At 38.3% G+C, this 20,819-nt stretch overlaps 1 protein-coding gene across 1 annotated transcript in view; it reads right to left on the bottom strand.

Moving 5' to 3' along the window:
• Positions 1-20,819, bottom strand: part of LOC139764751 (protogenin-like) — a 1,310,239-nt gene that overhangs the window by 158,155 nt on the left and 1,131,265 nt on the right. Inside the window, exon 23 of the mRNA XM_071691615.1 lies at positions 12,268-12,455. Within this exon, the coding sequence (XP_071547716.1) occupies positions 12,268-12,455 (188 nt within the window). The remainder of the gene's footprint in view (positions 1-12,267; positions 12,456-20,819) is intronic.

The raw sequence follows: 20,819 nt of genomic DNA, 5'->3' as shown, positions 1-20,819 counted from the left end.
ACTTTCAGTTTTACCCATATTAATCGAGAATTTACTTTCTTACATTCTACCACATACTCCCACAACTCCTGTTTCAGGAGTACTGCTACTCCTTCCCTTGCTCTTGACCTCTCACTAACGCCTGACTTTACTCCCAAGACATTCCCAAACCACTCTTCCCCTTTACCCTTGATCTTCATTTCACTCAGAGCCAAAACATCCAGGTTCCTTTCCTCAAACATACTTCCTATCTCTCCTTTTTTTCACATCTTGGTTACATCCACACACATTTAGACATCCCAGTCTGAGCCTTCGAGGAGGATGAGCACTCCCCGAGTGACTCCTTCTCCTGTTTCCCATTTTAGAAAGTTAAAAAATACAAGGAGGGGAGGATTTCTGGCACCCCGCTCCCGTTCCCTCTAGTCGCCTCTTATGTGGAGAGAATGAGTGAGGAAAGATTGACAAAGAGGAAGTATGTGTCAGAGGTGGAGGGAACAAGGAGAAGTGAGAGACCAAATTGGAAGTGGAAGGATGGAGTGAAAAAGATTTTGAGCGATCTGGGCCTGAAAATACAGGAGGGTGAAAGGTGTGCAAGGGATAGAGTGAATTGGAACAAATATATATATATATATATATATTAGGTTCAGTATGGTTGAGGAACAAGTCAATTTGAATGGATAAAAACTGGAAGAAAAGAAATGTTTTAGATATCTGAGAGTGGATTTAGCAGCGGATGGAACCATGGAAGTGGAAGTGAGTCTCAGGGTGGGGGAGGGGGTAGAGGTTCTGGGAGCGTTGAAGAATGTGTGGAAGGTTAGAACATTATCTCAGAGAGCAAAAATGGGTATATTTGAAGGAATAGTGGTTCCATCAATGTTATATGGTTGCGAGGCATGGGCTATAGATAGGGTTGTGCAGAGGAGTGTGAATGTGTTGGAAATGAGATGTTTAAGGACAATATGTGGTGTGAGGTGGTTTGATCAAGAAAGTAATGAGAGAGTAAAAGAGATGTGTGGTAATAAAAAGAGCATGGTTGAGAGAGCAGAAGAGGGCGTATTGAAATGGTTTGGTTATGTGGAGAGAATGAGTGAGGAAAGACTGACAAAGAGGATGTATGTGTCAGAGGTGGAGGGAACAAGGAGAAGTGAGAGACCAAATTGGAAGTGGAAGGATGGAGTGAAAAAGATTTTGAGCGATCTGGGCCTGAAAATACAGGAGGGTGAAAGGCGTGCAAGGGATAGAGTGAATTGGAACAATGTGGTATACCACGGTTGATGTGTTGTCAATGGATAGATCCAGGGCATGTGAAGCATCTGGGGTAAACCATGAAAAGTTTTGTGGGGCCTGGATGTGGAAAGGGAGCAGTGGTTTTGGTGCATTACACATGACAGCTAGAGACTTAGTGTGAACGAATGTGGTCTTTGTTGTCTTTTCCTAGGGCTACCTCACATGCGCACAGAGGAAGAGGGGTGCCATATCATGTGTGGCGGGGTGGCAATGGGAATGGATGAAAGCAGCAAGTATGAATATGTACAGGTGTATATATGTATATGTCTGTGTATGTATATACATGTATAAGTTGAATTGTATAGGTACATATATGTGCATGTTTGGGCATTTATGTATATACATATGTATGTGGGTGGGTTGGGCCATTCTTTCTATGAGTCCACAGGGAAAATGAAACACAATAAGTTCCCAAGTGCACTTTCGTGAAATAATCACATCATCAGGGGAGATACAAGAAAGAAATATAAGTCAGTTGATATACAACAAAAAGATGCAGCTAAGACGCCATTTGGTAAACAAGTGATTGTCCAAGACAGACAACGAGCATATCTTAAACTCATTATGTGGACAAGAAGGGGCATTGTTTACAAATTTTATCACCAATAAAGCTATCCAATTTGTATAGACTTTCACTAATATTAAGGTTATAATTCTTTGTGTATTTAATAATAGAAGATTCAATTATATTTCTCGTTGCGGAGAGAATTATGAGAGGGATAAAGAAGAGACATGAAAGCATTTATGAACTTCAGAGGAAATGGAAAACTAATCTTTGAAAATATGCTAGGTCACAGTCATTGGGTAAGACATGAAAGGGTAAAGCGTTCTAAAGCGTCATGGTATAGGGAAAGAAATAGTTATCAAAATGGCCTACTCTTGAGTTGCTGACAGCCACAGTAATCATGAGATGCAGAAGCTTGCGAAGTACTGCATGATCTAGCTAGTGGTGGGAACACAAGCAGCCATCTCTTGGGAGCAAAAACCAAAATAATACCGAAAAAAGTGGGAAAGTGAACCAACATTACGGCATAGGACAAGCAAGTCAAATTTGAAGTTAGCTTGGAAGAGTTTACTAGTCAGAATGCTTTTGACTCACATTTTTGTCAGGTTTTACAGTTATCTCCCCTCATTCCCAATAACTGTTTCAGTCATCCATTATATGTTCTATGTTCAGTTTTTCTAGGGTACATTATATTCTTTTGAAAAATCTTATTGTCATATGTTACAATATGAAATTTTGTTTATTAGATTAAAAACAAATCAATAGTAGATATTTTACCTATTATTACAATTTATGGAAGAACAAGGAATACTTAAGAGATAAAATAAAATAATAGGAAGTACTGGAATGTTTATATTCTGTTCGCTCTCTCCCTCTGAATAGCTCTTGAGTAGGATGTGGTACAATGCAGTTGGATAAATGTATAAATATTATCTGTACACATCTTGGTGATTTCAAAGACTTATGTTATAAATTGAGGCCAGTAAATTTGCTCGAGATTTGTAGAGGGAGATCATTGTATTAAGAGCAAATTGTATCTTTATGTTCAGAGAGAGCAAATGTTTATTTTTGCTGATGTAAATATATTTTTATAGCTTTTTTTACTACTGTGTTTGGTATTTGACCAGTGTTGGAAGAAAGAGAAGTGTATATGTATCAGATGTCAGATGTTAGCCAGATGGTAAGGGAATCTGTGTCAAGCCTAAATCTCTCTGTTAACAGAAGCCATTATTTCAGAGTTCTGTCTTAATAGGCCTATGGGCTGATTATATACCCTTAAAGGAAGGGGTAAGGTTCGTAACATGAGGGCTCATGCAGGATTTGAATATGTGAAACCAACCATCCAGAGGCTGAATCAGGTATACTGGGAGTGAAACCATGTGTACTGATAATCAAAAATATAAAATAACCAAGCAGTATCGAAGTGTTGAGGGGTTAGCAGTCTACTGTGCTTTCTTGTAATATACTGAAGATTTCTCTAAATAAGCAAGTGTTCATACTTGTATATACATTTTGTTTAAACAGAGCAGATAGCATTAAGAAGTTTAGTGAAACCCAGTATATACATTTTCTGTGCCAGTGTAATAAAGATGAACTGAACCAAGTGGCAGTTAATTATGGAATTTCTCTGAGGACACATGTCAAAAGTGATATGCAAAGAGAATTAATTGATCAGTTGGTGTCCTTGAAGGACTCAGATGTTGAAAATAGTGGTGATGATGAGGGACCGATAAGTGAAAAAGTGGCAATGAAGAGATTGAGGTTAGAAAATGAACTTAAGAAAACGTAACTAGAGGCAGAAAAACAGAGAATACAGGTAGAAAAAGAGAGAATGAAATTCGACAGGTGGTGAAGAAGCAGAGACAGTTGGAACAGTTCAAAAGTGCAATACACCCTGAAATAAATTATGAAATATGTTAGAGTAGAGTGAAAACTGTGATGGATGCAGCCAGGACAGCTGACCAGTTAGAATTAGCTCACAAATATTGTAAGGGAGAAATATCAAGGAAACAAAGTGTGATTAGACAGAGTAATAGGCAGAATTATGAACAAACCTCATAAGTATCCAAACTATTTGAATGTTAAACAGCCTAGTCAACATTACTTTGTGGAAGGTCCACCTAACATTTTGTGGAAGGTCCACCAACTATGAGCCGCAAAACAATTTAGGGGATAGATTCCAAAGACAAACACAAAACAGGTATTCAAGACCTCAGTTTAGTCATAACCCTTATGTTAGTAGACAGGAGAGACCACCAATGAAATGTCTAGGAGATGCGGAGAAATTGGTCAAGGTAAATATCAGTGTCAAAAATCTTCAAAGACTATAGGATTAACTGTTGCTTGGGAAAAGACACAGGATATCAGTGAGATAAGACGTAATTAGTATAATGTGAATAAACCAAAATCTGTAAATTATCAGCCAATATTACAGAAGGAAAGATTGGGATTAAAGATAGTCCTGAGAAGAAAATTTTGATACTGAGAGATACTGGAGGAAATCAGAGTTTAATTCTGAAAGATATATTAGAGTGGACAAAGGAGTCTTACTCTGGGGGAAGAATTCGTGTAAGAGGGTTAAAGTTAGAGATAACTGCCCAAATACATTACATAAATCTTGAGAGTGGATTTCCCAATGGCTGTGTAAATGTTGGGATATGTGAGGAATTTCCTGTGCCTGGTGTACACAAGTTATTGGGGAATGATTTGATTGACAAATGAGTTCCATTTAATGTAGAGACTATTGTAAAGGTGAACAACATGACAGATAAAACTGAAGAGAATCAGACTGATAGTAATGTACAGTAAAGTGAAAATGATTATTTAGCTTGTGTTGTGACCAGGTCAATGTTAAAGAAAGGAGAAGGTGATTATGATTTTGGTGAATTATTTAATGAAGAGTATGTAACTAGAGATAATACTGTGGAATTTAAAACTGAGGTATTTCCAGATTTTGTTGTGGACAAGGAAGAGCTGACAAAGTTACAGAAGGGTGATAAGAGTTTGAAAGAATGTTGGAGTGAAGCTGCTAGAAATGAGAGTTAGAGTGATGTGTCAGATGGATTCTATGTACAAATTGGTGTGTTAAGGAGAAAGTGGAGGCCTGCTCATGTTCCAGTATCTGATCACTGTGAGGTCAGAAAGCAGATTGTTGTTCCAAAGAATTACAGAGCACATGTTATTGCTTTATCTCATATTTCTTGTTTGTCTGGACATTTGGGATTCAGGAAGACAAATGATAAATCATTAACTCGTTTCTATTGGCCACATATGAAGAAAGATGTATTCCAGTATTGTAAGACCTTTGAATTATGTCAGAGAGTAGGTAAATCCAACCAGACTATACAGCCAGCACCACTGCAGCCAATTCCTGCTTTTTGTAAACCTTTTAGCAAAATTGTAATTGATTGTATAGGTCCTTTGCCAAAAACATGTTGAGGAAATCAGTAATTATTGACAATAATATGTGCATCTAACAGATTTCCAGAAGTAGTATCATTACATAGCATACATTTCAAAATTTTGTAAGGGAGTTAGTGAAATATTTCTCCTAGGTGGGTATACCTGAAATTATAGTCAGACCAGGGAACTAATTTCACTTCAGGGATGTTCAAGAAAATATCAAAGAGGTTACATATAACACATAAGGTGTCTCAAGCTTATCACCCAAGAGCCTAGGAGTTGTGGAGAGATTCCATCAGACTTAAACAAATACTTTGAAAATGTATTGTGAGGAACTGTCAGTAGACCGGGATGAGGGTTTGCCTTTAGCATTGTTTACCATTAGAGATGCAGCACAAGAGTCTACAGGTTTTAGTTCATTTGAGTTCGTGTATGGACATGAAATAAGAGGTCCATTTAGTATGTTAAAAGAGAAGTGGCTAGAGAAGAGTGAATCTCCTGGATTACAGAAGTATATTTTATTTATTGATTTTGCTTTGTCGCTGTCTCCTGCATTAGCGAGGTAGCACAAGGAAACCGACGAAAGAATGGCCCAACCCACCCACATACACATGTATATACATACACGTCCACACACGCAAATATACACATCTTAACGTATACATATATATACACACACAGACATATACATATATACACATGTACATAATTCATACTGTCTGCCTTTATTCATTCCCATCGCCACACCGCCACACATGAAATAACAACCCCCTCCCCCCTCATGTGCGCAAGGTAGCGCTAGGAAAAGACAACAAAGGCCACATTTGTTCACACTCAGTCTCTAGCTGTCATGTAATAATGCACCGAAACCACAGCTCCCTTTCCACATCCAGGCCCCACACAGCTTTCCATGGTTTACTCCAGACGCTTCACATGCCCTGGTTCAATCCATTGACAGCATGTCAACCCTGGTATACCACATCGTTCCAATTCACTCTATTCCTTGCACGCCTTTCACCCTCCTGCATGTTCAGGCCCTGATCACTCAAAATCTTTTTCACTCCATCTTTCCACCTCCAATTTGGTCTCCCACTTCTCCTGATTCCCTCCATCTCTGACACATATATCCTCTTGGTCAATCTTTCCTCACTCATTCTCTCCATGTGACCAAACCATTTCAAAACACCCTCTTCTGCTCTCTCAACCACACTCTTTTTATTACCACACATCTCTCTTACCCTATCATTACTTACTCGATCAAACCACCTCACACCACATATTGTCCTCAAACATCTCATTTCCAGCACATCCACCCTCCTCCGCACAACTCTATCCATAGCCCATGCCTCGCAGCCATATAACATTGTTGGAACCACTATTCCTTCAAACATATCCATTTTTGCTTTCCAAGATAATGTTCTCAACTTCCACACATTCTTCAATGCTCCCAGAACTTTTGCCCCCTCCCCCACCCTATGATTCACTTTCACTTCCTTGGTTCCATCCGCTGCCAAATTCACTCCCAGATATCTAAAACACTTCACTTCCTCAAGTTTTTCTACATTCAAACTTACCTCCCAATTGACTTGTCCCTCAACCCTACTGTACCTAATAACCTTGCTCTTATTCACATTTACTCTTAGCTTTCTTCTTTCACACACTTTACCAAACTCAGTCACCAGCTTCTGCAGTTTCCCACACGAATTAGCCATCAGCGCTGTATCATCAGCGAACAACAACTGACTCACTTCCCAAGCCCTCTCATCCACAAAAGACTGCACACTTGCCCCTCTTTCCAAAATTCTTGCATTCACCCCCTAACAACCCCATCCATAAACAAATTAAACCATGAAGACATCACACACCCCTGCCACAAACCTACATTCACTGAGAACCAATCACTTTCCTCTCTTCCTACACATACACATGCCTTACATCCTTGATAAAAACTTTTCACTGCTTCTAACAACTTGCCTTCCACACCATATATTCTTATGGAAGTAGGTATCAGATCTTAAAAACAGATTGTGACGGCTAAAGGGATTGCTGCAGAAAATTTGAAAGAAAGTCAAGAAGTTATGAAAATATGGTATGACAAAAAAAATCTAAAAGCAGAGAGTTCAAACCAGGCGGTCGAGTGTTGGTATTATTTCCTCACACAGGAAATCCTTTGAGAGCAAGATTTTATGGTCCCTGGGTCATTCAGAAGAGAGTGGATAAATTGAACTATACTGTAAGAACTCCAGAAAGACGCAATTGTGTCATGTAAACATGATATAAACTTATCATGACAGAAATTCTGCAAAAGATGATGTTACAAATGTGTATTGTGCATATGTTATGTCTGATGATGTAGAGGAAATGGATGAAAGTGAGAATGTAAAATTGAGGAGACGTAAAGACAAACTCTTAAAAAATTCAGGTGTGTCAGATAATTTGAAATGGAAGCTTGTTCATTTAAAACCTGAGAGAAGAGATGAGATCATACAAATAATGAATGAGTCTAGGTGTTTGTTTTCTGACGTTTCTAGGAGAACTGATGTGTTACAGCATTGTGTCAAAATTGACCATGCAACACCTATTAAGCAGCAACCGTATAGAGTGAATCCTAAAAAGAGAGAGATAATGAGAAAAGAAGTACAGTATATGCTTGACAATAATCTGATCGAAAAAAGTAACAGTCCTTGGAGTTCACCTTGTGTGTTAATAACTAAACCTGATAGTATTTCCTACATATTTTGTACAGATTTCTGAAAGGTAAATAAGGTCACTAAAGCTGACTTGCATCCTGTTCCAAGAGAGGATGTTTATATTGATCAGATAGGAGATGCTAAATTTGTAACTAAGTTAGATTTATTGATAGGGTATTGGGAAGTACCTTTGACTGAAAGAGCAAAAGAAATTTCTGCATTTGTAACTATGGATGGGTTGTATCAGTATAAAGTGCTCCCCTTTGGTATGAAAAACTTTAGTAGTACTTTCCAAAGACTAGTAAATCAAGTATTGTGTGAAGTTAAAGATTGTTCTGTTTACATAGATGATATTGTGATGTATCAAAAAACTTGGGAAGCTTTGTATTTAATGGGGGAAAAATGTTTAATAGGTTGGCCAAAGCAAACTTAATTGTAAATCTTGTAAAGAGTGAACTTGCTAGATCAACTGTAGAATTCTTAGATTATGTTGTTGGTCAGGGATGTGTCAAACCAATTAACGCTAAGGTAGAAAGTATTGGAAAATTTCCAGCACCTTCAAATATGAAAGAATTATTGAGATTTATGGGTATGGCTGGATATTATCATACCTTTTGTAAGAGTTTTTCAATCATTGCTTTACCATTAACCAACTTATTGTCAGAGAAAGTCAAATTTGTGTGGAGTAATCAATGTGATGAGGCCTTTGAGAAAATGAAAAAGATACTTATAAGTGTACCCATACTTTCTACTCCAAATTATGATAGACCATTTAAATTGTACATAGATGCTAGTGATTTTGGAGTTGGTGGAGTTTTAATGAAGAGAGAGATGATATTGATTTTCCAACTTGTTATTTTTCAAAGAAGTTTCTGTCATATCAGAAAAACTATAGTACTACTGAAAATGAAACATTGGCATTGATTTTAAGTTTAAATCATTTTGATGTTTACTTGTAAGGAGCAGGTAGGCTGATCCAAGTGCTTAAAGATCACAATCCCCTTGTATTTTTGCATAAGATGAAAAATGTAAACCAACGTCTGACAAGGTGCTTTCTTTTGTTACAAGATTATAACTTGATTATCAAACATATAAAAGGAAAGGATAATGTTGTAGCTGATGCCTTGTCTCATATTGTAGTTAATCATGAGTCAACTAACGGTTGATTCATACCTCTTTTGGGAGGGGGATGTTACAGTTATCTCCCCTCATTCCCAATAATTGTTTCAGTTATCCATTATGTGTTCAGTTTTTCTATCTAAGGAAAAATTACATTCTTTTGAAAATCTTATTGTCATATGTTACAAAATGAAATTTTGTTTACTAGATTAAAAATAAAATAATAGTAGATATTTTTCACTATTATTACATTTTATGGAAGACTTAGGAATATGTGAGAGATAAAACAAAATAATAGGAAGTGTATATATACAAGAATAGAAAAACTATTGGAAGGTTTACGTTCTGTTCGCTCTTTCCCTCTGAAAAGCTCTTGAGTAGGATATGGTACAATGCTGCTGGGTAAATGTATACATATTATCCATATACATCTTACTGATTTCAAAGACTTATGTTATAAATTGAAGCCAGTACATTTGCCTAAGATTTGCTAAGTAAAATAAGTAAAGGGAGATCATTGTAGTGAGTAAATTGCATTTTTATGTTCAGAGAGAGCAAATGTTTATTTTTGCTGATGTAAATGAATTTCTATAACTTTTTTACCACTGTGTTTGGTATCTGACCAGTGTTGGAGGAAAGAGAAGTGTATGTATATCAAGCGGCCATCAACTGTCAGATGTTAGCCAGATGGTAAGGGAATCTGTGTCTACCCCAAATCTCTCTGTAAACAGAAGCCAATATTTCAGAGTTCTGTCTTAATGGGCCTATGGGGCTGATTATATACCCTTAAAGGAAGGGGGTGAGGTTCATAACAAAAGTAATTATGAAGAGCTAAAACTGCCCCAGCTGTGAGAGCAGTACTCCATACAAGGATGGATCAATCCTTTGAATAAATGGAGCAACTGTTTAGAAGTAAAAAAATTTCGACATCTAAACAGGGGTCCCAGTTTCTTGGAGGTATACTTAACTATTTCTATAATGTGAGGTTTTCAAGGAAGAATGTATATTACAGTAATACCAAGTATGTTCATTAAGTCAAGAGGTGGAATTACAGAGCCATCAAGGGAGAGAGGAAAGTTGTGAGGAATTTTCAATAGAGAGATGGTTGGAAACTGGGGTCTTGGAGGCATTAAACTTCACCATATTTTGTCTACCCCACTGAGGTATCCTATCCAAATTTGAGGTTACTGAGAAAGTTGTGTTGAGAAAAGATGCAGATCGAGTGAGAGAAGATGCAGAGTTGAAAGATGTGGAAGAATTCAGTGTTGAGTCATCATTATGTGAGTGCATTTGGTTATTTGTGGAAGACAGAAAATCAATTATAAAAATGAGAAAAAGTGTGGGGGACAGGACAGCTATTGAGGGACACTGCTGTAGATGGAGTATGAGGAGGAAATGCTGATCCACTGACAACCATGGAGACAGATCAGCTAGAAAGGAAGCAGATATGAAGAACCAAAGTGAAGGAGGGAAGCCAAAAGAGGGGAGCTTAGAGATGAGACCTTCATACCACACCCTATCAAAAACTTTGAATATGTCAAAGGCAACTACAGAGGATTCCCTAAAATCTTTCAGGGAAGATTATCAAACATTAGTACAATAGGAAAGAATATGACCAGTGGTTCTTGCCTTACAGAGGGCATACTGGTGATCAGAGAAAAGACTGTAAGATTCAAGATGTCAAAGGATATGGGAGTTGAGGAGGGATTCAAAGACTTTGGAAACGGTAGATGTCAATGCAACAGGATGATAGTTTAAGGGGTTAGAACAGTCATCCTTAATAAGGATGGAATGTATCAATGCATGCTTCTAAGAAGAAGGAAAATTTTTGGCTCTAAAGCAGACTTAGTACAGATGAGCAAGCACAGGTGCAACTTCAGAGGCACATTTTTTTCATTACAAGAGGATGGATGCCATCAGGACTATAAGCCTTGCTTATGCTTGTGTCTAAAGACAGATCTGATCACAGCCTTTAAGTTTGTAAGACACATCAATAATGTGGACACTGAACAGTTCTTCAAGAGATGTAGGGATAGAAAAACAAAGTGATATAACAATATATAACAAAAATTAAGAAAGAAATTTTGATAAAATTAAAAAAAAAAGTATGTGATTAAGTACTTTCATGGAATATGAACGGTACACAAAAGGTGTGAAATGTGTGAAGACGTGGTAACTCCGTATGACATATATAAATTCAGTTAGTTGCGTGGCACAGAATGCTCAAGAGATGGGGCACCAAGAGTGTTAAACTCTCTCTCCATGCAGTACAAATAGGTAATTAAAACCTACCCAAACCAAATCATTAAAGAATACTCATCTATAGTAAGGTGGAAGAAGTCAGAAAAAAGAAAAAAGGCCAGAGCAAATTATGCCACATGGCTAGGATCCTGAAAAACCATGTGATGGTACAACATTACCAACTTGATGGTCAGTGGCATCATCAAGTGGGGCTTAGTGATTGATCAATAGACAGACCTCAGCTGAGCAAGTCGCCAATGTCATCAAAGAGGTGGTCTGTGAGAAGTGAGAGGCTTTTATCTCACTGAAAGGCAGAAGATTAGATATTTCTAACCCTGGGGATTATAGAAACTCTCTCAAACATCATGAAATTATCTATACCTGGAGAGAAAACACATAAAGATTCTTTTCTCATATTTGTTCACCATTTCCTGCTTAAGCAAGGTAGCACCAGGAATAGATGAGGAAAGGCAATGTCTGTTCACATTCAGTCTATCATGTGCAATACACCAAAACCATTATCTACAACCATGGCTTCCCCCAGCTGGTTCATATACCCTAGTTCAGTCCACTGATAGCAAGTTGCCCTCTGTATACCACATCACTCCAAATTACTCTTTCCCATACATGCCTTCCACCTTCCTGCATGTTCAGGCCCTGATGACTCAAAATCTTTTTCACTCTACCCTTCCATCTCTAATTTGGTCTCCCCTTTTTCCTTGTCCCTTCCACTTCTGACACCTATATCTTCTTTGTCAACTTTTACTCACTCATTCTCTCCATATGTCCTCTACACTATTTCAGCATACCCTGTTCAGCCCTCTTAACCACATTCCTATTATTACCACACTTCTCTCTTACCCTTTTATTACATACTCAAACAACCTAACAGTCTGTATAGCTCTTAGACTAATTTCCAACATATCCACCCTTTTTTGCACATCTTCATCTATAGCCCATGCCTCACATCCATACAACATTACTGGGACTAACCTAACCTGGAGCATCTAAACATAAAGATATACAAAATCATATTGGACTTACAGAAGCTGTGGCAGTTTTCCCATCAACCTCTTGTACCTCCCATTCTGACAATGGTTTTCTCTTGTCTAGGGAAAAGAGAATTTCATATTTCTTAATAATACCACTTGCATCTTCAGGAAGACCCCACATTAGGCGAATGGTGGAAGCATCTGTGGGTTCGTAAATGAAATCCTCTGGGGCTGACGGTACTGTAAATAAAGTGTTCTTTAGCTGGATAAATATGACACATGGGCAAAACTTCACTAAATATACAGAGCACTCAGAACACTCATTGGGTGCTTAGAAACTACAAACACTCAGCTCTTACACAGTGAGAAAAAAATTCTAACAGAATTCCACTTCAACATGCTTGGTACCCAATTCTATGCTACAGCACTAAACCCATCCCAACTATGCCAATTTATGACTATCCACCAGCCTCCATGAACAAAATAAGAAATTCCTCCTGCTTCACATTCAACAACCTATACTCACAGATCCCCTTAATGCAAGCAAACGCCACACTGACAGAACATGTTCACACATTAGTTACTCAACAAATACTAAACCACCATCACCCAATCCTGAATTCCTTTCCACCAGATATACATCCACCAGAAATTATACCCTATAAACATGTTTGTCACACTTACTCATTTGAGCTCTGGGTAACGCTCATTTCTTCAACATTACATAAACGGATTCAACAAAGCATACGACCCCTCATGCCTATGATGCAACCTCTACACTAAAAACACCAAAAACCTACTCCTCAAATATCATGAACTCACCTCAAAAAGAGAGACACATGACACCTTACTTCTTAATCTATGGTCCTGGCTGTAGGATATGACAAGCTCTCTTCTTTTTTAAGCTGGTAGCCCCAGTCATGGACTTAGTGCAATTCGAGGTTTGGCCTTAATTGAAATATGAAAGGAGATAATGAATTGGAGAAATTAGAAAAGAGGAAAGTTATTTAAGAACTTTGGAGGAAATGGAAATTCCCCCCTCCCCAAACAGGGCCAGATCATAGCAGTTACAAAAGAAATGATGGTGGTGTTAAAAAGTTCCAAGGCTTTTAGGTGTAAGAAAAGAAAGAGATATGAAAAACACCCACCTTTTTGAGTTGCCAATGGCCACACATCAATTATTATGTGATGCAGTAACTTACCAAGTATCATATAGTCTAGGTAAGGATAGGAGGCATAAAAGCAGCCAGCTCTTAGGAGCAAAATCCAAAGTAATACCTAAAGAAGAGGTATAGAGAACTAACATTGTGGCACAGGGTCAAGATGAGAGGTCAGACTATACATGGGAGTTCTTACAATGAGATTTTGTCTGAATGGCTGGTCTACTAATTAGCACTCACCACATGTCTAACTTCTTTAATTACACCGTTTCTCTCTACAATGAAACCCCTCAAATAATCACACATTTGAGGCCCATCAGGGATTGCTTTCAACAATGAGTCATGTGCTTTTCAATACTTCTGTGTTTATTCCAAGCATGTTTCTAACTACCCATGGTATAAAATTAATCCACTGTTCATGTTTCTTAATAGGATATTCATAAATCTTTGATATTGCTTTGGTATGTTTCCAGGTATTATTTCAGATTTAAGATTTTGTATCTTCCATCAACTAAAATGCTTTTAGATTTATGACACTGTTCTTTATGCCTCTTATTTGTTATTTTGACTTAGTGGGATTTCTAAAGCTTGGAACCTAATGGTTACGGAGTATTTTCAAAATGAAAAAGATATCAAAAAGTTTATAACTATTCAAATACATTGATATATTATGGTTTCCTTTCAATCTTTTTTAAATGGCTAAATCTATCAACATAAGATCATATACACTGGCCTCATTTAAAAGTTTCATCAGTCTCTTTCCAATAATAATATCATCTATAAACTTCCGAATAATTCTGTGCCTTCCATTGTCATTCATAATTGACTGAGACTCCTACAATCCTGACATTCCATTAGTTCATGTTCCACAGTGATATTCTAGGTATAGGTATCACATACTGGGCCAGGCTTTCTGTCCACTAAGTGACCAAGGGCCAAAATAGTATGACCAGTCCTCTGTCAACTATCTCAAACTGACAATTCCTGTTGAAAGAAAAATGCCATACTTCAAAACCTCCCTTTAACCATTTGGGCTTCAAAGTGCCATCTAGTTTGCCTTTTAAATCTAACATAATCATCTATTCTGCTCATCATATCAATGTCAGGTATAACTCATACATTGCTAAATATATCTGCTTTACCTCAGCATATGCTATTTCATTTCTGATGAGACTAACATCTTCAAGGCACTCTTGGATGCTTAAAAGTCATGGGATGCATTGGAGCACAATGTGATATAGATTGAAATGCACTATGAGATCAAAGTAGTTTGTAGTTTTCTTTTTAGGAGATTGCTGAAATGATTTCAGTGAAGCTTGAACACCAAACAGTTCTACTATAAATATGGAAGATTCTCATGGTAGTTTTGTTACGTGAGATTCTTCTTCAAAACTCTAATATCTGTTGCCATGTGTAAATATCATATATCTCTCCCCTCTCTTTTTTAGACTTTAGAGTGTCAGCTCCTTTGCTCTACCTCATGGTAATGCAAAGGCTCCAAACCCCCACTTTTGCTTCTGAAGTATTTTTCTAATCTTTCTCTCACTTCTGCTTGTGAAAAGTTTCTCTTTTCTTTCTGACAAATACCTTGTAAAGTCTTCAGGAGGTTTTCAACCCCAAAGCCTGGGGTGGACCCATGCTACTGGATTCAGCCATTGGTTGACTATACTGCTTGAAGCTGCCGGTCTCAGGACTACATAGCCCCACAGCAAAACTGGTTTAGTACACTTTGTGGGCATTTGTCCAATGCACTCATAAACTTTACTGTGCATGCCATCCTATGTGTAATGATAGGTGGCAGGGAGTTGAAGTGTCTTGGGCCCTGGATAGTTAAAGTTTTCTCTTTTCATGCATATCGCAACTTTGGATTTCAGAGGTAGCCTTTTACAAAGTCTTCCATGCCTGTCCAGGTATGGATTTTCATGTACAGATGATGATATACCTCTTCTGTCTGGACTCCAGGGTGAATAGCCTAAGATTTCAGCTGTTCCTAATGATTAAGTTCCTTTACCACACTAATATGGGTTGTGAAAGATCTCTCAACATTTTTTATTGCCACAATTTTCAATCTTGTAGGGTGATGTTAGAACACAACAATATTCAATTTGTGAAAGAATTAGTGCAGCATCCATCCTACCATCCTTCTAGAAGCCATAAGGATTTTTATATTCCAATTAAGGTTTGGCCATGATGTGGACTTTTGTCTGTGACTGGAGCCTCCAACTTGACAAAAAAAAAAATTGTTATGCTGTGTTCACTGAAAGCCTTTCACCTTTCAACTAGTTTCTGATATCACCTGTGTCTGTCTGATATTCTGTGTTGTTTTATTTTTTTTTTATTTTTATACTTTGTCGCTGTCTCCCGCGTTTGTGAGGTAGCGCAAGGAAACAGACGAAAGAAATGGCCCAACCCCCCCCCATACACATGTATATACATACGTCCACACACGCAAATATACATACCTACACAGCTTTCCATGGTTTACCCCAGACGCTTCACATGCCTTGATTCAATCCACTGACAGCACGTCAGCCCCGGTATACCACATCGCTCCAATTCACTCTATTCCTTGCCCTCATTTCACCCTCCTGCATGTTCAGGCCCCGATCACACAAAATCTTTTTCACTCCATCTTTCCACCTCCAATTTGGTCTCCCTCTTCTCCTTGTTCCCTCCACCTCCGACACATATATCCTCTTGGTCAATCTTTCCTCACTCATCCTCTCCATGTGCCCAAACCACTTCAAAACACCCTCTTCTGCTCTCTCAACAACGCTCTTTTTATTTCCACACATCTCTCTTACCCTTACGTTACTCACTCGATCAAACCACCTCACACCACACATTGTCCTCAAACATCTCATTTCCAGCACATCCATCCTCCTGCGCACAACTCTATCCATAGCCCACGCCTCGCAACCATACAACATTGTTGGCACCACTATTCCTTCAAACATACCCATTTTTGCTTTCCGAGATAATGTTCTCGACTTCCACACATTCTTCAAGGCCCCAAGAATTTTCGCCCCCTCCCCCACCCTATGATCCACTTCCGCTTCCATGGTTCCATCCGCTGCCAGATCCACTCCCAGATATCTAAAACACTTCACTTCCTCCAGTTTTTCTCCATTCAAACTCACCTCCCAATTGACTTGACCCTCAACCCTACTGTACCTAATAACCTTGCTCTTATTCACATTTACTCTTAACTTTCTTCTTCCACACACTTTACCAAACTCAGTCACCAGCTTCTGCAGTTTCACACATGAATCAGCCACCAGCGCTGTGTCATCAGCGAACAACAACTGACTCACTTCCCAAGCTCTCTCATCCCCAACAGACTTCATACTTGCCCCTCTTTCCAAAACTCTTGCATTTACCTCCCTAACAACCCCATCCATAAACAAATTAAACAACCATGGAGACATCACACACCCCTGCCGCAAACCTACATTCACTGAGAACCAATCACTTTCCTCTCTTCCTACACGTACACATGCCTTACATCCTCGATAAAAACTTTTCACTGCTTCTAACAACTTTCCTCCCACACCATATATTCTTAATACCTTCCACAGAGCATCTCTATCAACTCTATCATATGCCTTCTCCAGATCCATAAATGCTACATACAAATCCATTTGCTTTTCTAAGTATTTCTCACATACATTCTTCAAAGCAAACACCTGATCCACACATCCTCTACCACTTCTGAAACCACACTGCTCTTCCCCAATCTGATGCTCTGTACATGCCTTCACCCTCTCAATCAATACCCTCCCATATAATTTACCAGGAATACTCAACAAACTTATACCTCTGTAATTTGAGCACTCACTCTTATCCCCTTTGCCTTTGTACAATGGCACTATGCACGCATTCTGCCAATCCTCAGGCACCTCACCATGAGTCATACATACATTAAATAACCTTACCAACCAGTCAACAATACAGTCACCCCCTGTTTTATATTTCTTCATTTTCCCTTATTAGAGGAGCTGAAACTCATCTCTATTGGAAAGCATGTTGTTCTTAGCTGCCCAATGAAAAGCTTCATTTATGTCTCTTTGTAGCCTTTCTAGATCTTCTATTGATGTGATTTCCATACTTATTCTTGGATCATCTGCAGAGGGTGATATGAAACTGTGATTGTGTTCATATCAGTGTCAGATATAAGAATAAGGAAAGGAGGGGTGCAAATACAGTTCCTAGGAGGACAGGGCCTTATACTGTGAAGATGGCATGGTTTAAACCACACGTTGTGATCTATTAATAAAAAGTTGTACATCCATCTCCCATTTTTTCCAGTTATTCCCATCTTTCACATCTTATGTGTTATGACATCATGGTCATATCTGTTAAATCCTCTTGCAAAGCACACTGGCATTTTCTTTGTTTTCCAGAGCTTCAACAATGCTATCATAATGGTCAAGCAACTGAGAGAGGCAAGATCTTCCCGCTCTGAAATCATATTGTCCTGGGTTATGTATATTGTTCACTTGCATAAATTCAATCAGCTGGCCCCTTAGGACTCTTTCCAAGATTTTAATGATGTGCAATGTTAATGGTATAAGTCAACAGTCTTTTGGGACTGCTTTGCTTCCACCTTTGTGGAATGAAGCGATGTGAGTCAGTTTCAGAGTCTTGGAAATGATCAAAGAATCTAGACTTTATCTCCAGGGGATATCTAGTGCATGTAATAAAGGTGTCTTGTGTTTCTTTATGAAGACTAAGTTCCAAGAGTCCAGGCCTGGGTATGAGTGTATGGGCATGCCCTCAGTGGACCTCAAAATTTTGTCTTGAGGTACTGAAATCTGCTAAGTGTTTTCTGTTTAGGAAGAAGTCTGTTGGGTCATTTATCTATACTGTGATTTTTGGCTCACTGAATACTGAATCAAATTGCATTTTTTTTAGAATCTCACTCATCTCCTAGCAGTTGTCAGTTAAAAACCTTCTGTCTTAAGTGAGCCGATGAAGTCTGTAGTCCTGGATTGGCATTTTGCATATAAAAAAAATCCAATTTAGGTTATTTCTTATTTCCTTAATAGATTTTTCTTATCTTTCCTGTGTTTCATATGACATTTTCAGTTTATGTTATTTCATTTATCTTATTTTTCTATTATACTTGATCGCCATTTCCCACATCAGCAAGGTAGTGCCAGGAAACAAACGAAGAATGGCCCATCCACTCATATACATATATATATATAAATGCCCATATACACAAATATCAACATATACATATATACATACATATACAAAGACATATACATATACATACTTGCTTGCCTCCATCCATTCCTGGTGCTACCCCACCCCACAGGAAATGGTATTACTACCCCCTGTTTCAGTAAGGCAGCACCAGGAAAACAGACGAAAAAGGCCACATTCGTTCACACTAAGTCTCTAGCTGACGTGTGTAATGCACCAAAACCACAGCTCCCTATCAATATCCAGGCCCCTCAGACCTTTCTATGGTTTCCCTTGACGTTTCATGTGCCCTGGTTCAGTCCACTGACAGCATGTCCACCCTGGTATACCACATCATTACAGTTCACTTAATTCCTTGCACGTCTCTCATCCTCCTGTATGTTCAGGCCCTGATCACTCAAAATCTTTTTCAATCCATTCTTCCACCTCCAATCTGGTCTCCTGCTTCTCCTTGTTCCCTCCACCTCTGACACATATATCCTCTTTGTCAATCTTTCCTCACTCATTCTCTCTATATGTTCAAACCATTTCAAAACACCCTCTTCTGCTCTCTCAACCACACTCTATATTTCCACACATTATATATACACTAATTCACATGATAGGTTTTCTTTTCTTTCCTGAGTGCACTGTGGCTTCTTTAGTAGGTCTGCAATTCCTTTATGCCTCTTATAGACTGCTCGTGATGCTCATTCTAACATAGATATTTCGTACTTCTTGCTGGTACGTATCTGTTCCATGTTTGGAGTACCACAGTGGTCATGTCATTCATACATAATTACTCCTCTGTTCTGGTGCTCAGCAGGGATTCCCACTATGTCACTGGTATCTCCTTGATCACATTCTCCTAATCTATCTGTTTACTATTAAAACTGAAATTACTGAAAACATCTCCACTGTTACATGTTTAGCATCAAAGCTTGTTTTTACCTCAGTCAAGTTGTGATCAGAGTAAAGGGTGTCTGAGATTGTAATTTTACTTATTTTCTCATTATTTATAGAAATTAGTTTAGCACCAAAGCTTGTTTTTGCTTTAATCAAGCTGTGACCAGAGTAAAGGGTGTCTGAGATTGTAATTTTACTTATTAAGTTCTCAGTATTTATAGAAATTAACTCCAGGGTGTTTTTGCTGTCTGAGGGAAATCTTTTCACTTCGTCTGAGTAACTCATTTTTGCAACTGTTCATCCAGAATGCTTCAAGTATCAGCATTTTCAGCTTTGGTGTTATTTCCTGCTTGTCTCCATCTAATGTATGGTAGGTTGAAATCTCCTAATCCAAGTACATTTGGGGTAATATCTCTTTCTCTGACAGGGTAATTAAATAGAGAAGAACAAGCTGGACAAGGGAAGGTGTAGTTTTGAAATGGAAGAGGGAGTTAAAGAGCATATATAGAAGTATGGCATAAGTTTTCTGATGCATGTGGGAAGGTTCTCTGGAAATGTTTTTAGTGCCTTCTCTATATAGACCTCAGCATAATGTGGATGTATGTAGTCTTCTTATCAGTTTTGGGAAGGAAAGGAAAAGTAGCTAATCTAAGCCACCCTAAGCATTGTTCTGTGTGAAAACCCTATACTTTTTCCTTCCTCTTAGAAGTATGCCTTAGTGCAGCCCATCCATATGAGAAAAAATCATTCTGACCCCTCTAAAAACCCTTCCTCTCACTTCCCCAATCTTCATTGTCTTTAAAACTCTCCTTAATACTCACTTTCTTAAACACTTAGAGTCTCATTACCCTCAATCTAATCACCAATATGGATTTTGCAGTGCTAGATCTACTTGTGATCTTTCCCATGGCCCTTCCCTCTCTGGGATTTTGGTAAAACTTTCATCATAGCCCTTGATATCTCCAAGGCATGTGAGGATATGGCATAAGTCTTTGCTTTCTAAGCAACCTTCCTTTGGTTTTGTTGCTTTTCTATAATGCACAGTTTCCTCTCTGACCATTCTAGTGTAGTAGTCACTGCAGTAGTCCTATTCTATCAACAATGGTGTCCTTCAAGGTACTTTCCTATCACCTACTTTCTTCTCTCAATAAATCATCATCTTTCTTCTACTTCTAATCCTATTCATTCTTATGATGATTCCACTTTACATAGTCCAACTCACTTTCCCTCCTCTCCTCATCCTACTAACTCACCTACTTTCTTCTCTCAATAAATCATCATCTTTCTTCTACTTCTAATCCTATTCATTCTTATGATGATTCCACTTTACATAGTCCAACTCACTTTC

The sequence above is a fragment of the Panulirus ornatus genome, chromosome 51 (genome assembly GCF_036320965.1).
Source record: "Panulirus ornatus isolate Po-2019 chromosome 51, ASM3632096v1, whole genome shotgun sequence".
NCBI classification, from domain to species: domain Eukaryota; kingdom Metazoa; phylum Arthropoda; class Malacostraca; order Decapoda; family Palinuridae; genus Panulirus; species Panulirus ornatus.
This window is presented reverse-complemented; position numbering and strand designations above follow the sequence as displayed.